General features: G+C 40.3%; 1 protein-coding gene across 1 annotated transcript; it reads left to right on the forward strand.

The window, feature by feature from the left end:
- The first annotated feature begins 574 nt into the window (after positions 1-574).
- Positions 575-5,516, forward strand: slc48a1 (solute carrier family 48 member 1). Its single transcript, XM_005798916.2, has 3 exons — positions 575-952; positions 2,149-2,316; positions 2,430-5,516. Exons 1-3 carry the CDS (start codon positions 823-825, stop codon positions 2,564-2,566), a joined length of 435 nt encoding a protein of 144 aa, XP_005798973.1. The 5' UTR covers positions 575-822; the 3' UTR covers positions 2,567-5,516.
- The last annotated feature ends 7,525 nt before the right edge of the window (positions 5,517-13,041 follow it).

The following is a 13,041-nucleotide window of genomic DNA, read 5'->3' on the forward strand; positions in this document are numbered from 1 at the left end:
CAATTTGATCAGTTTGCTCTCAAGCACAATATTCTAGGAAGCTTTATAATCAGAACAGAAATTACCCAAAATATTAAAATTGTTCTTGGCTGGTGTGTGTCTTAAGCTGTCTTTATCAAAGGTTTGGAGTTTGTTGTTCACACATTTGATGTGCATGGAGTCCAGGTTTAGAGAAAAGAAAAGAAAATCTCAATTAGTCGACAATATAGTCTCAGAAGTGAGACAACGAACCAAGACAAGCATAAATTGAGGGACGCTTAAATTAAATCTGAAATGCCACAAAAAGTAAATTGCGTCATCTAACTTGGTTTCTCAAACTTTTACTTCTCTCCACTAGGGGCGCCATGACGCTGTGTTTGCTAGTTCTTCCGAACAAAGATGTTGAAAACATAAGAGATGGGTGTCTCACAATATTCCAGTGGTTCATATGTTGTAAAAGATTGTACTTACTGACCATGGCAATTTAATTCTGCGCGAATATTTTTGCGCTTTGTAATTGACTTAATAAGCAGTTTTTTTTCTTGCGGTTTGTTTACTTCTAACACAAACCGTGTGTGTGTGTGTAGGGCGGGCTGTCAGGCAAATGAACGGTGTGTTTTAAAACCCCACGGTGACAGACGCCGTTGTTCTCCTGGCTGCGGGCCGAGGGGGATTTCTATCTTGTCGCTTCCCTGTTGCTGAGGATATTACATAATATGGCGGTAAGCTGTTGATGTAGGTCAGAGCCAAAAACCGGATCGGTCCGACTTGTTTTTAACTAAAAATAACTTTTTATCCCGCTCGACGGTCCAGGTCTGTTGGTAGCATTAGCTTCATTTTACAATGGGGATCAGTAGGATATACATTAGCATAGGCTATGCTAGCTTCGGTACTCTGGTTGGATTTTCAGCCTTCCTTGTCTGGAATATCGCCTATAAACAGCCGTGGACAGCGGCCATGGGAGGCCTGTCAGGTACGTAAATGCTCCATAGTTATCATTCAAACCAACTATTATTTGTTCACGTATTTGTTTTTAGTACCTCCCCTTTAAGGCTGTATTTATCCTGACTGCGGCCTTCTGAACTTAAAATGCTGCCATATCAGTCACTAATCAACGTTTAGAGATAAACTGTAGTTTGTTTAAATGCCTGTAGATTACATGTTTTTACTAGACATTTATTTTTCAATATTCAAAGCTTTTATTTGGGGGTTAATTTGGCTATTTAAGTAAAACCGTTTCATTTCCATACAATTGAATCATGTTGTATAATTTAGTGAAATACTCTGTACAATTTATTTTAATTGATGGTGAATAGAAAACGTTGTGTTGCACATTGTTTCCATTTATTTTGGTTTTGTTTTATGTTTGGGAACCAAAATGTTGTTCTGTGTCAAATATCGCCTATATTTGTGCATGATAACCTAAATTAAATGGGATTAACTTTTACAATTTAATATTTAAGTAAATCTCTTAAAGTGTACCTGCCAGTTGTCTGAGAGTAATTTTGTGTTTAAGAAGTAGTTCAGATTTTTAAAAAATATATCTCCTAAGTTTATTGCAATGGCTGCATTTGCATAGTCCTCATCAGTAGTTTTTAATCCATTTTAAGTAAAATTTAAGATGTTTTGCATTTGGTATCCAACAAAAGGATACACATGACAAATAAAACTCCAGTAAAACTGCTAAAATGCCACATTTGCCATCAAATGTTCTTCTAATTGAAGCTTTTATTTATTTGCATATTTCAGTTTATTTTGATATTGTATAAAAAGGCTTGTGGTTAAATAAAAAATGTGTAGCATGTGCTAATTTTTGTATTCGATTAATTGTCAGAATAATTTATAGATTAGTCAATTACTAAAATAACTATTTCCACACTTAACAGTGTTAAGTGTGGAAATAGGAGTTCTGCATCAGTCTCTGTTCCAAGCAGCTGGAGAAAACTCTTAGGAACTTCCTCTGGTATATTTTTAAAAGGACTTTAAGTTGGAATTTTTTAAATATTTGGTATACCGGGACACAGCTGACCAACCCATTCCTTGTTGAAAACTATGAGAAGTTTTTAATGATTGCAGTTTTTGAGTTTTGAACACTTTGCTACCAATTGGTTGCAGTTGTATCTAAATAATGTAACCAGTGTGTGTGTGTATGTTTGTCTCTTCTGACAGGAGTTTTAGCATTCTGGGTTCTAGTCACACACATCATGTACCTGCAGGACTACTGGCGCACCTGGCTCAAGGGCCTCAAATTCTTCATTGCTGTCGGTGGGCTCTTCTCAGTTCTGGCTGTCGCTGCCGCCTTTACCTTTCTAAGTCTGGCCATCACACAGAAACAATGTAATTCTCTTCTTTTGGCATCAAATAACACTTAAAACGTCCAGTAACATTTCAGTTATAAAAGTGTGGATTCTTCAGCAAACCCTAAGCTTGGTGTCATTTCTGCCCCACAGCTCTGACCGACCCGCGGACCCTCTACCTTTCCTGCGTTTGGAGCTTCCTGACGCTCAAATGGTCTTTCCTGTTGGCCTTGTACTCTTACAGATACCGCCAGGAGTTTGCCGACATCAGCATCCTCAGCGATTTTTAGCCAGGAGGCTTTTTATAGACTTCGGTGAAGGTTGAAGGATTTAGGAATGCCAGCAGGAGCTGGACTTTGAGCTTTTGAACAACAGGAGGAAAAGCAGACGTGGCTGATTTGGAAGTCGTATGACTTTTACCACACGGAGATGCACTTGTTGCTCTCGCATAACAAGCTCTTTCCTTCGTCTTGTAACCTGTTTTACTACCTAACCACGAGTTACAGCTAAAGTTGAATGCTTGTTCGGACTGGAGCAGTGCACTGCTGGGAATGTAGGGAGTGTTTTTTCCCCTGAGATTTTATTTCTTGATTTGTTTTGTTATAAAACAACTTGTGTGAATGGAAATCACCACCGTTATGGTGTCGTAATACATCGTAACGGTTGTATTAACACACAGAAATTAACACACAGAAATTCTCAGAACCAAAACGAAATGCTCAAAATGAAACCACATGTTTGGTAGGTTGATGTTGGCTTTTGAAGATGCGTCTAAGAGAATGGCATTCCAAAAGTTTATCTACCACTGATCTCATGACAGCAGATGTTTAGACGTTGGTGCCACTGAAGTTGAATTAGTTTCCATACCAAAAAAAAAAAAATACTGATACAGGTTTTAGTTTTTTTTCTCTTTAAAAGTAGCAGTTGCACATGTGATAATTTAAAGTAGGGAAAATAGGTGTTAAATATGTCAATGTTTTTCTCCATGAATACATTTTTAAAGATGCTATTGACATGAAATTCAAACAGATGTTGGGTGATGCACACAAATAAATAAAAACATAATAATTTTATAAATTATTAAATCTTATCTATCTTATCTTATATGGAATAAAGTGGAATGGCAGAGGTAATAAGCATTGAAGTAGCTTGATGAATTTTCTGTTTAGTTCTTTGTCGAAAAGGCTTTTTAGTAATGGCATCTTCCAGACATTCACACCAGAAAATTCGTTGCGCTTATGGGATTTTTGTTAAAGTTCTTCTGGTTACTTTATTTTCTATCTATAAAAACAACAGGGTTCCCATGACTCTGTGTATGTGAGAGGTTGTCCTGTTTAAAAATCCACCCCTCATTTCATCTTCAGATTCTTATCAAGGATGTCTATTTATCCTTCCTTCAATTAAAGGGAGTCTGCCTGTGTAATGTTAGGGATAGGAATTCATCATACTGTTTACTCACATCATGAAATGATCAATCGTTTATTCAGTGATAATAATAATGATGCACTCTGATGGAAATCCTGAAATAATTGACAGCAGGTTGTTACTGTTGTATCTTCTCTCCTTTGTTAGCTCCAAGAGATCGGCCGTAAAAGCTGCTTCTATGTTTTAAAATATGATTTAATGCTTCTGCTGGATATGTTTTAGCAGCACTGTGGCATTACTGAATGAAACTAGATGATAATGGGAACAATATTCGTGTTTGCAAATATGTCTAATAGATTTATAGCTGAAAACGGCGATGAATTTTCAGTTTTTGTCATCACGGCTACAAAATATTGTGATTAGTATTTTAATCTCACCAGACTATTTTATTGTAGTATTTTATAGACTTGTCCGAATACTCTGTAAACCTTTAAACGGGTTTCAAAATGCTTTTTCTTCAGTAGTGGCGTCTTGTGCAGAGAGTGGTTGAGTGAATAACTTATTGTTTTCGTGGAGAAAATCCCTCCTGGTTTTTCTGACATGCTGTGTGTCTCCTAAATGACTTCTCTCAACTTATTTTTAAGGTGAAATTATTGTCTTTCCACTTCCAGATTATGCTCCTAGTGGCACACATTGAAACATTCAGAAGTTTAGACATATTGCACTTAATTTTCCTTCTATTTCCAGTGCTTACCTGTCATTCCACTTTGTGAATTTCATATCAATACGTCTATTCGAAATAGATTTACTGAGAAAAACATCCTCAATACTTGTTTTCCCTGTTGCATATTAAATGTTCATTTTGATTGCAGGTTATTGGTGCACTTAGCAGCTACTTGCTTAGTTTTGAGCTGTCACTACTTCAGTCTAAAACGAAAGACATGATCATGCGTTTGTGGAGTCTTGTTGCAACAACTACACCAAGAAACAAACATTACACCACAAGACACTTGCATGCAAGAAGAAGGCATTTTGGCAGCATAGTTCCCTTCTCTGTTGTCATTGAGTTCCTTAAATGAGTTATTTTCTATATTTATGTTCTCAAATCTTGCGAGGGGTTGTGTAACTTTTCCCTGACGAAACTATCCCATACACTTCGTAGTACATTTTATTTTTAGTAACAAGTCTAAGCTGCAGCCTCTCCACTTCTTGTTTCTGTCCAACATTTAGAGCTCCTGCAGTACTTTCTTGATCACCTTTCAGTGAACATGAGCATTAATATTTAGCAGTGCTGTTGTCTGGTGTGACATCCTTTCAGCTCCCCTGCATCATTTAAGAAAAAAAAAACTTCTTTAAGTTCAGATGCTCTAATTTAAAGCTTTATCACAAAACTATCAATGCGATTGGATTACTAAAGCTATCAATATGGAATGAAAAATTATTATTCTGATGTAAAAAGTGCTTTTTCTGTTTGTTCCACAAGAGGGAGACGTAACACTTTCTGATACTCTTAACATTCCTGTTTTGGAAAAAAACACATGGATTTGATACAGAGTTGCACTTTAGTAAATGACATTAATGCCCTTGTTTTGCACACAGGTTGTCATTTCTGTCTCAACCCCGGAATGTTGTAATAAACCAAGTAACATTCAATTTCCTATTGGTTTGATTTCACTAATCAAGCTAAGGTCTTTTTTTTCTTCTTTTGTTTCATTGTTTCTCTTGTCTACATTTTAATTATGAAACATGTACAGTATTTGTCAGTGGTTGCATGTGAGAATACTACAAGTACAAACCAAACACATTAAAAATGCATTTATTGTTATTTCTGTCACCTCAAGTCTTCAATAATAAAGCAGAGATACAGCAGCAGTCTGAATCAGCTTACGTTTATAACTGTATATGAAATGTGATATCTGTAACTCCAGATAGCTGCTTATATGAGAAGCAAATTCAAGCAAAAATATTTTATGCATATAGTTTAAACCTGATGTTTAAATACACAGAATAAAAATACAAATTTTCTCACTGTCTCAAATTATATTACACTAAACTTCTTTTGTTTTAGGTCTACTAAAATGACCAAAATTGTTCCTAGTAGCTAAATGCGTCAATAACAAATATCTCAAAGATTTCTTTATTCATTTCTACAGAATTATCCTTTTAAGCAAGTGAAATCCCGGATGATGATGTCATGGCTAAGGAACCGTCTGATAGGTTAACATATTTTTAACTAATTCGGAAGCACACCTGGAAAATAATACTTTATTGGAAAGTCAAGTGAAATCAGATTTCAGGAAGAGGATTGCTTCATAATTGGGATCAATTTCCAGATGTTTAACATGCAGTGGTCTCTGGTTTTCAAAAATCAACATCCTGTGGCCAAGGCAGAAGGCAACTGGACTTATTTTGTTTCTTGAAGATTTTTCACCTCCCTCCAAAAGGTTTCTTAAATTTGAACTTTCCAGTTTAGTTGCCTTCTACGTAACCACTTAGGATTGTCATTTTAGCACATGATCATGATTGGACCTAAAATAGGAACCTCAAACTCTTGTCACTAATTGTTGGTGATTAGCACCTTGTACATGCGTGCCTTGTCCAATTCCACTGAACCAAATAGCTACATTTTCTGTCCAGCTCTACAGAGTCCTGCAAATGATCGAGTTATTTGATTCAGTTGTGTCTAAGCAGATACTTAACTAAAATTTTGCAAACCTTGATCTTCATTGTAGCTGTTCAGGATTGTTGTCCTAGAAGGAGAATTTGGACCATTAGTAACTTTTACCATTTCCCATTTTCCCATTAATTCTGTACAACTTTCCTGTCTCTGTTGAAGAAAATTGACAGTTCGTCATGGAATCTTGCAGACTTTGATGAGAGATTTGACAGGAAGACTTATCAGGAAACTGAAAACACTCTTCCAGGACAGGAATCCAGTCTTGCTACACAGTACTACATTTCTTCCTTTCACACAAACTCCACGTCTGACAAGCTTTGTAGGAGATCAAACAGCAGAGAGCCCAACGGCATCAATCAATGCAAAGCTTAGATATGTGTGATAGACTTTTATGAAGGAAAAAAATAGAAAAATCAGAAAACAGGAGCTCTGCAAAGACTTGTTTGTGATTGCCAGATGCTTTGTGCAAATGTAGCCGCTGTCATCCGACTCATCTGTTGTACATGTACTCTGCGTTGTGTGTATAGGCAAAGGGAACCAGCAGACGAGGACACCAGGGTGTATTGCAGCGGTAGGGCAGATTTATTCTGTTTAAAACAAAAAATGCATCAGCACTCCAGTTCTTGGGCTCTGGCTTTCCCACACACACCTCTCCCCAGCGCAGCTTGGCGCGAACTCAGGGCTGTGGTAAAACCAACCAAAATTCTCTGACATTCACAAATAATAAAGTAAAATGTCAAAACAATTAAAATAAGACCCAAACAAAAATAATCTGCCCACTAGTTACAATATTTTATAATTCAAACTGAAAATATACAAAATACATTAATCTAACATTCAGGAAACATTTTGAAACAACTCACATACCTGTTTAAAACAAAAAAATGCATCAGCACTCCAGTTCTTGGGCTCTGGCTTTCCCACACACACCTTAACAAATCAAAAGAACAAAAATAACCACATTGGCACGGTAAACTCAATAAATGTCCTTAACGTGGGAATTAAGTGCCCAGTACAGTGCTGCGCTAAACATAAAACAGTTGGGAAACAACATATAAAAACTTGCGAGTTTGGCAAAAATACTTTTAAGGACATTTTGAATACTTCAACAGACAAACAGAAGACAACTTTGTACGCTTACCTCTCCCCAGCGCAGCTTGGCGCGAACTGAGGAGGGCAGCGCGAACACACAGGATATGACAAGGAGACAGGAAACAAGAAAATAAAAGCTTCTCCGCCAAAATAAAATACAATTCAAAAACTAAGAAAAACAAATATACACAGGTAATGAGGATGGATTTGAGGTGAAATATAAACAGTTTTACACACTTGTTACATCCACCCCTCCTATATTTCACCAAAATCCAAGTCAGTCCAAATTTTGCAATCCTAATACAAGAAAAACTGACAAATTTGATAAATATTTAACACAGGGTTGCCATAACCAAGTACAGCATTCAGCTTGAGAGCCACCTACAAAACAGGTTTCGAAGGAACATACGGTTGATCAGGCCTCTGCCCTTCTCAGATCAATATGATGCCATTTACACCATATAATTCTGTGTCTACTTTAAACCCATAAACACAATACCGGATGTATATTTGAGGAAAACAATATTCCATTACAGTTATATTGCTGAACTGTCCATATAAAGACTCTAAACAAAGGAGTTCACTCAAAACCAAGTAAGAATGGATTGGGATTTTTGGCTCACAGAGTTTGCCAAATCCCTAAAATCAAAAGGTCTTTGAACCATGGATTCAATGAGTCTGTTCACCCTTTTGCTGACCCTGCCCACCCGAGTCCTAACGACTTGGTCAGTATTCTCTGGGGGATGACACATGTCCATGTTGGCGTCTGAATTTACAGGAAGAGCCTCTGTGTCCATAGAATGAACTTGACTCACTGCATGTAACTCTTCTTCTGCCAGATGACTATCAGCATGTTCACCTGAGAGTTCCAACACACTGTGAGGCGTTACAAGACTCTGGTTGGATAAGCCTGGTTCTGACACCTCTCGATCCAGAGAAACATCGCTGTCACAGTTCGTCGATTTACTCATCTCCCATGCATTATCTCTATCATCCAAACTTCTCTCTTCCGAAGCATCAAAGGAGTCCGACAGGCCTTGCGCCTCCTCTGCCCCGACAACAGCGATCTCATCCTGGGGTGTTCCCACGGGTAGAAAGCTGATGTCCAGTATCAGATTTCTGTGCACAATTTTGTTGTTACCTTGTTTGTCCTCCAACTTGTATGTGTGAGTTTGGAGATTCCTGTCAACAACTGTGTAGACTTTAGCACTCCACTTGTCAGATAACTTTTTCTTCCCTCTTTCACCCTTGTTTGCTAACAGGACCCTGGCTCCAATGTTCAAATGGGTACCTTTCACTTTTCTGTTGTACCCTTCTGCCTGTTTATCTTGTTCTTCCACAGCATGTGCTTGAGCTATCCTAGCTGCTTCATACAGATGTGACATGAGTGTTTCGGCATAGTTCTTATAATCAGTAGTCGCCGGATCACACAACACCTGTTTGAAGATCACATCCACAGGGAGCCTCGGAACCCGACCAAACATGAGTTGGAATGGGGCAAATCCTGTAGTCTCATGAACTGTTGCATTATATGCAAAAGTCAATGTTTGTATTTGTTCAGGCCATTTGTTCTTCTCTCTGAGTGGCAATGATCTAAGCATGCTGCCAAGTGTGCGGTTGAACCTCTCGGTGCCCCCGTTCCCCATGGGATGGTATGCAGTGGTATGGGACTTTGATACTCCCGCCAGTCGAAGCAATTCAGCAATGAGCTCACTTTCAAAGTTTGCTCCCTGATCTGAGTGGATCCGTTCAGGAAATCCATACACACAAAATACGCGGTCCCACAACCTTTTAGCAACCTGCTTTGCTGTTTGATTGGTGCATGGAAATGCGTGGGCTAGCTTTGTGAAGTGGTCAGTCAGGACAAGCACGTCCACTGAGTTTTGCTTTTTATCCTCCGCACTCCAGAAGTCCAAACACACCAACTCCATTGGAGCAAAGGTTCTTATGCTTTTAAGAGGGGCTCTAGCAGAAGGTTCTGGTGTTTTGGCAAGAATGCACCTCTGGCAACATTTGACATACTCCTTCACATCAGTATCCATCTTCGGCCAAAAAAATCTCTGCCTTGCCAGGTGAAGAGTCCGTGCCTGCCCCTGATGTCCAGCCAGATCATGAATGCCTTGCAAGGCTCTGTCCTTGAGGCAATCAGGAAGAACAAACTGATGTCTTTTCTGTTTGCTGAGGGGATCTCGAGTGACTCTATAAAGGATCCCATTTTTGATCTTGAGCCTCTCCCACTGTTTAATGAACACCATAGCTCTTATGCTGAGTCCTGCTCTTTCACGTCTGGATGGACGCCTCTCTCGGATAATGAATGGCAAGATTTTGGAAACATCCGAGTCAAGCTTTTGGGCATGTTGTAATTCATCCAAAGTGAACACAGGGAGCGAATCTTGCCCTGGTATGCCCAAATCTTGGACAGACTGAATTAGTGCTACTGCACGGGTCTCAGTAACCAAATCCCACTGGTCATGCATCTCCAGAAGAGCCTTGACTGCGTCACACTGGTAAGGTTGCGAACTACAATGAAGTTCTGGTTCACCACAAGATGCTATCTTCACTTTTTGGCTCTGGACCTTTAGGTGAAAAGCATCTTGGACCCCATCTTGGCTAATACTATCAGCTTCAATAAGGAGGCGAGAATAGCCCTCAGTGATGATCCTATGACTGACAGTTGTTGCAAATGGATCCCTACTGAGTGCGTCAGCCACTGTGTTCTTGGACCCAGGTATGTGTTTCAGATCAAAAGAGAAGGGTGCCAGCTTCGCAACCCAACGCTGCTCACAAGCATCAAGTCTTGGCTTTGTCATGATGTAGGTGAGCGGATTGTTATCAGTCCACACCGTGAATGTTTGACCTCTTAACCAATGACTGAACTTCTCACATATACTCCATTTCAAAGCCAAGAATTCAAGCCTGTGTGCCGGGTATTTCTTTTGGGAGTTACTCAGTGTCTTGCTGGCAAATGCAATGGGGCGAGCCTTCTCTTCTCCAGCTGGTACTTGAGACAAGACAGCTCCAAGTCCGTCCAGTGAAGCATCAATAGACAAAATCAGAGGCTGTGAAAAATCTGGGTGTGCAAGAACAACACAATTCAACAACTTTTCTTTAAGACTCAAAAAGGCTGTTTCACACTCCTCTGTCCAGTCAGATGGTCTCAGTTTTCTGTAAGAACCCGCATTTGTCGTTGTTTTGGTTTTGCCCTTCCTCTTCTGTCCAGCAGTTAGAGCAAACAGTGGCTTGGCCACAGATGAGCAGCTTGGAATGAAATGTTGGTAATAAAATACCATACCAAGGAAGGACTTTATCCTCTTGACTGAAGGCGTGCATCCATCATCCTCCATCAGGTCAGCCTTTGTCATCCTTGTAATGACTTCCACTTTTCCATGGTCGACAGACACTCCATGGCCATCTATGATGTGCCCCAGAAATTTCACTGATGATCTCATAAAGTGACATTTCTTGGGGCTCAACTTGAGATTGTGCAGGCGAAGGCGTTGGAACACAACCTCTAACCTCTCCAGAGACTCTTTTTCACTCGAAGCAAAAACAAGGAGATCGTCCAGGTAGCACAACAAACTGCTAAAGTTCAGATCTCCAAATATGCTGAGCATCATTCTCATGAAAGAAGCAGGGCTGTTACACAGGCCTTGAGGCATTCTATTATATTCGTACAACCCCATAGGAGTTGTGAATGCTGTGTATTTCTTGTCCTCCTCCGCCATAGGAATGTTGTAAAATCCTGACGTCAAATCCATAGTGCTGAAGTAAGTGTTGCCTCCAAGAGCAGCTAAGCAGTCGGATTGGTGTGGAAGTGGGTGCGCGTCTTTGAATGTCCTTGCATTTAACCACCTGAAGTCTGTGCATATCCTCAGACTGCCATCCTTCTTCCAGACCAGCACAAGAGGAGAGGCGTATTCACTCACAGATTTCTTTATTATCTCCTGTTCCTCCATGTCAGATAAAACCTGGCGCAGTTTGAGATAATGAGCTGGTGGGATTCGGCGGTATGGAAGACGAAATGGTCTATCGTCAACAAGCCGGATGCGATGTACAAAACCTTCTGCCTTGCCACAATCTAGAGCATGCTTAGAAAAAACATCATTATATTTCTCAAGCAGCTCAACCAACTTGGTTTTCCCTGCATCATCAGTGTGGCATAAATCAATATTGAGGTCACCGAGCCCAACCTGCTGCAATCGCAGTTTCAGATCTGCGGGCCTTTCTTTGACATGTCCCTTCTCTGGAGCAGTGGTTTCAACCTGGTTGATGCCTTGAAAAACCTCAAAATCTTCAACCGCCAGGCAAGGGGACACGTCTGCCAACTTGCTGTTTCTTTTCAGCCTGATGGGCTTGTCTGATAGGTTGGCGACTTTTAAAGGGACCCACCTATCTCCCCATAAAGGAGTGATAATGCGAGCAACCATGATGTTGCGTGGCATCGACTTAGATGAGGTTGGTTCAGTGATTACAGTACTCCCTGGAGACATGGGAATGTTATGTGGCAGCTTACCCCACACCAGATGTTCAGTCCTTGCCAGTAGGGTAACAGACTGTTGTAATTTAACTGTGCCAATCTTCTCTGGGAGTTCTTCACCTCTCCACCGAGAAGTGCTTGCCATCATGTTGAGAAACTGTTCACATTCTGGGAGAAGACTGGGACTGGACACTAAACGCCAATAATCATCGGTTATTTTCAGCTGATGCATGAGAAATCTTATGACATTTGTGCCAATGATTAAATCGTCCCTTTGGCCTGGCACTACTAACACAGGGACAACACATGTCTCGCCATACAGTTTCATTTCCACCTCATACATACAGCGGGGCTTGCTGAGTGTCCCTCCACAACCAATGAGAACAATTTCTTCAGAGAGGGGAACAGGTTCCGAAAGTGAGTTCTGATTCAGCATCATTTGTTCCACCTTCTCACTCAGTGTGCAGGCCATGGAACCAGAGTCAAGCATCCCCTGTAGCTGAAACTTGTTATTTAGAGTCACAGGTGTATAAAACAGTTCATCAAATGGCTCAACTCGTTGTGTGTTCTGAGCTATCACCCTAGCACCAGCTGGTGCTGCGGCACATGCCTTTTCATATTGCTGTTCAATGTCATTATTATTGAGGGTTTTTTCTTTTGAGCCCACACCACCCCTCATCCCATGCAGGCCAGCTAGTTTAAATGCTGGGGATCTTGTGGCTGGAGACCACGCTCACCTCTGATAGATAAGCGGTTGGGACAGTTTCGCTTAATATGATTTGGTTCAAAGCATGCTAAACACAAGCGTTTCTCTTTGCAGTGTGAGATGGTAGAATGATCCCAAGACTGACAAACCCTGCATGCTTTGTGATGCACTTGACTGGGTGAGTTCTGTCTGCCTGCAATCTGACTGTTCTGTGAGAGAGTACGCTCAAGGAGACTGATTAAAGTTTTCATGCAGCTGTCATTACCATGTGACGGGGCTGCTGCACCAGTCTCTTGGTGTGATGGAATGTCTCTTAAGTGACAGGGTGGTGGTGATAATTGGTCAGAAACAGGAGCTTGAGCATGAACTGTAGCTAGTTTAGGATATCTTGACCTGGAGAATACCTGCTCTCTGGTTTCGATTTGGTAACGATCAATGTGCTCCTGAA

The sequence above is a fragment of the Xiphophorus maculatus genome, chromosome 1 (genome assembly GCF_002775205.1).
Source record: "Xiphophorus maculatus strain JP 163 A chromosome 1, X_maculatus-5.0-male, whole genome shotgun sequence".
Lineage (NCBI taxonomy): Eukaryota > Metazoa > Chordata > Actinopteri > Cyprinodontiformes > Poeciliidae > Xiphophorus > Xiphophorus maculatus.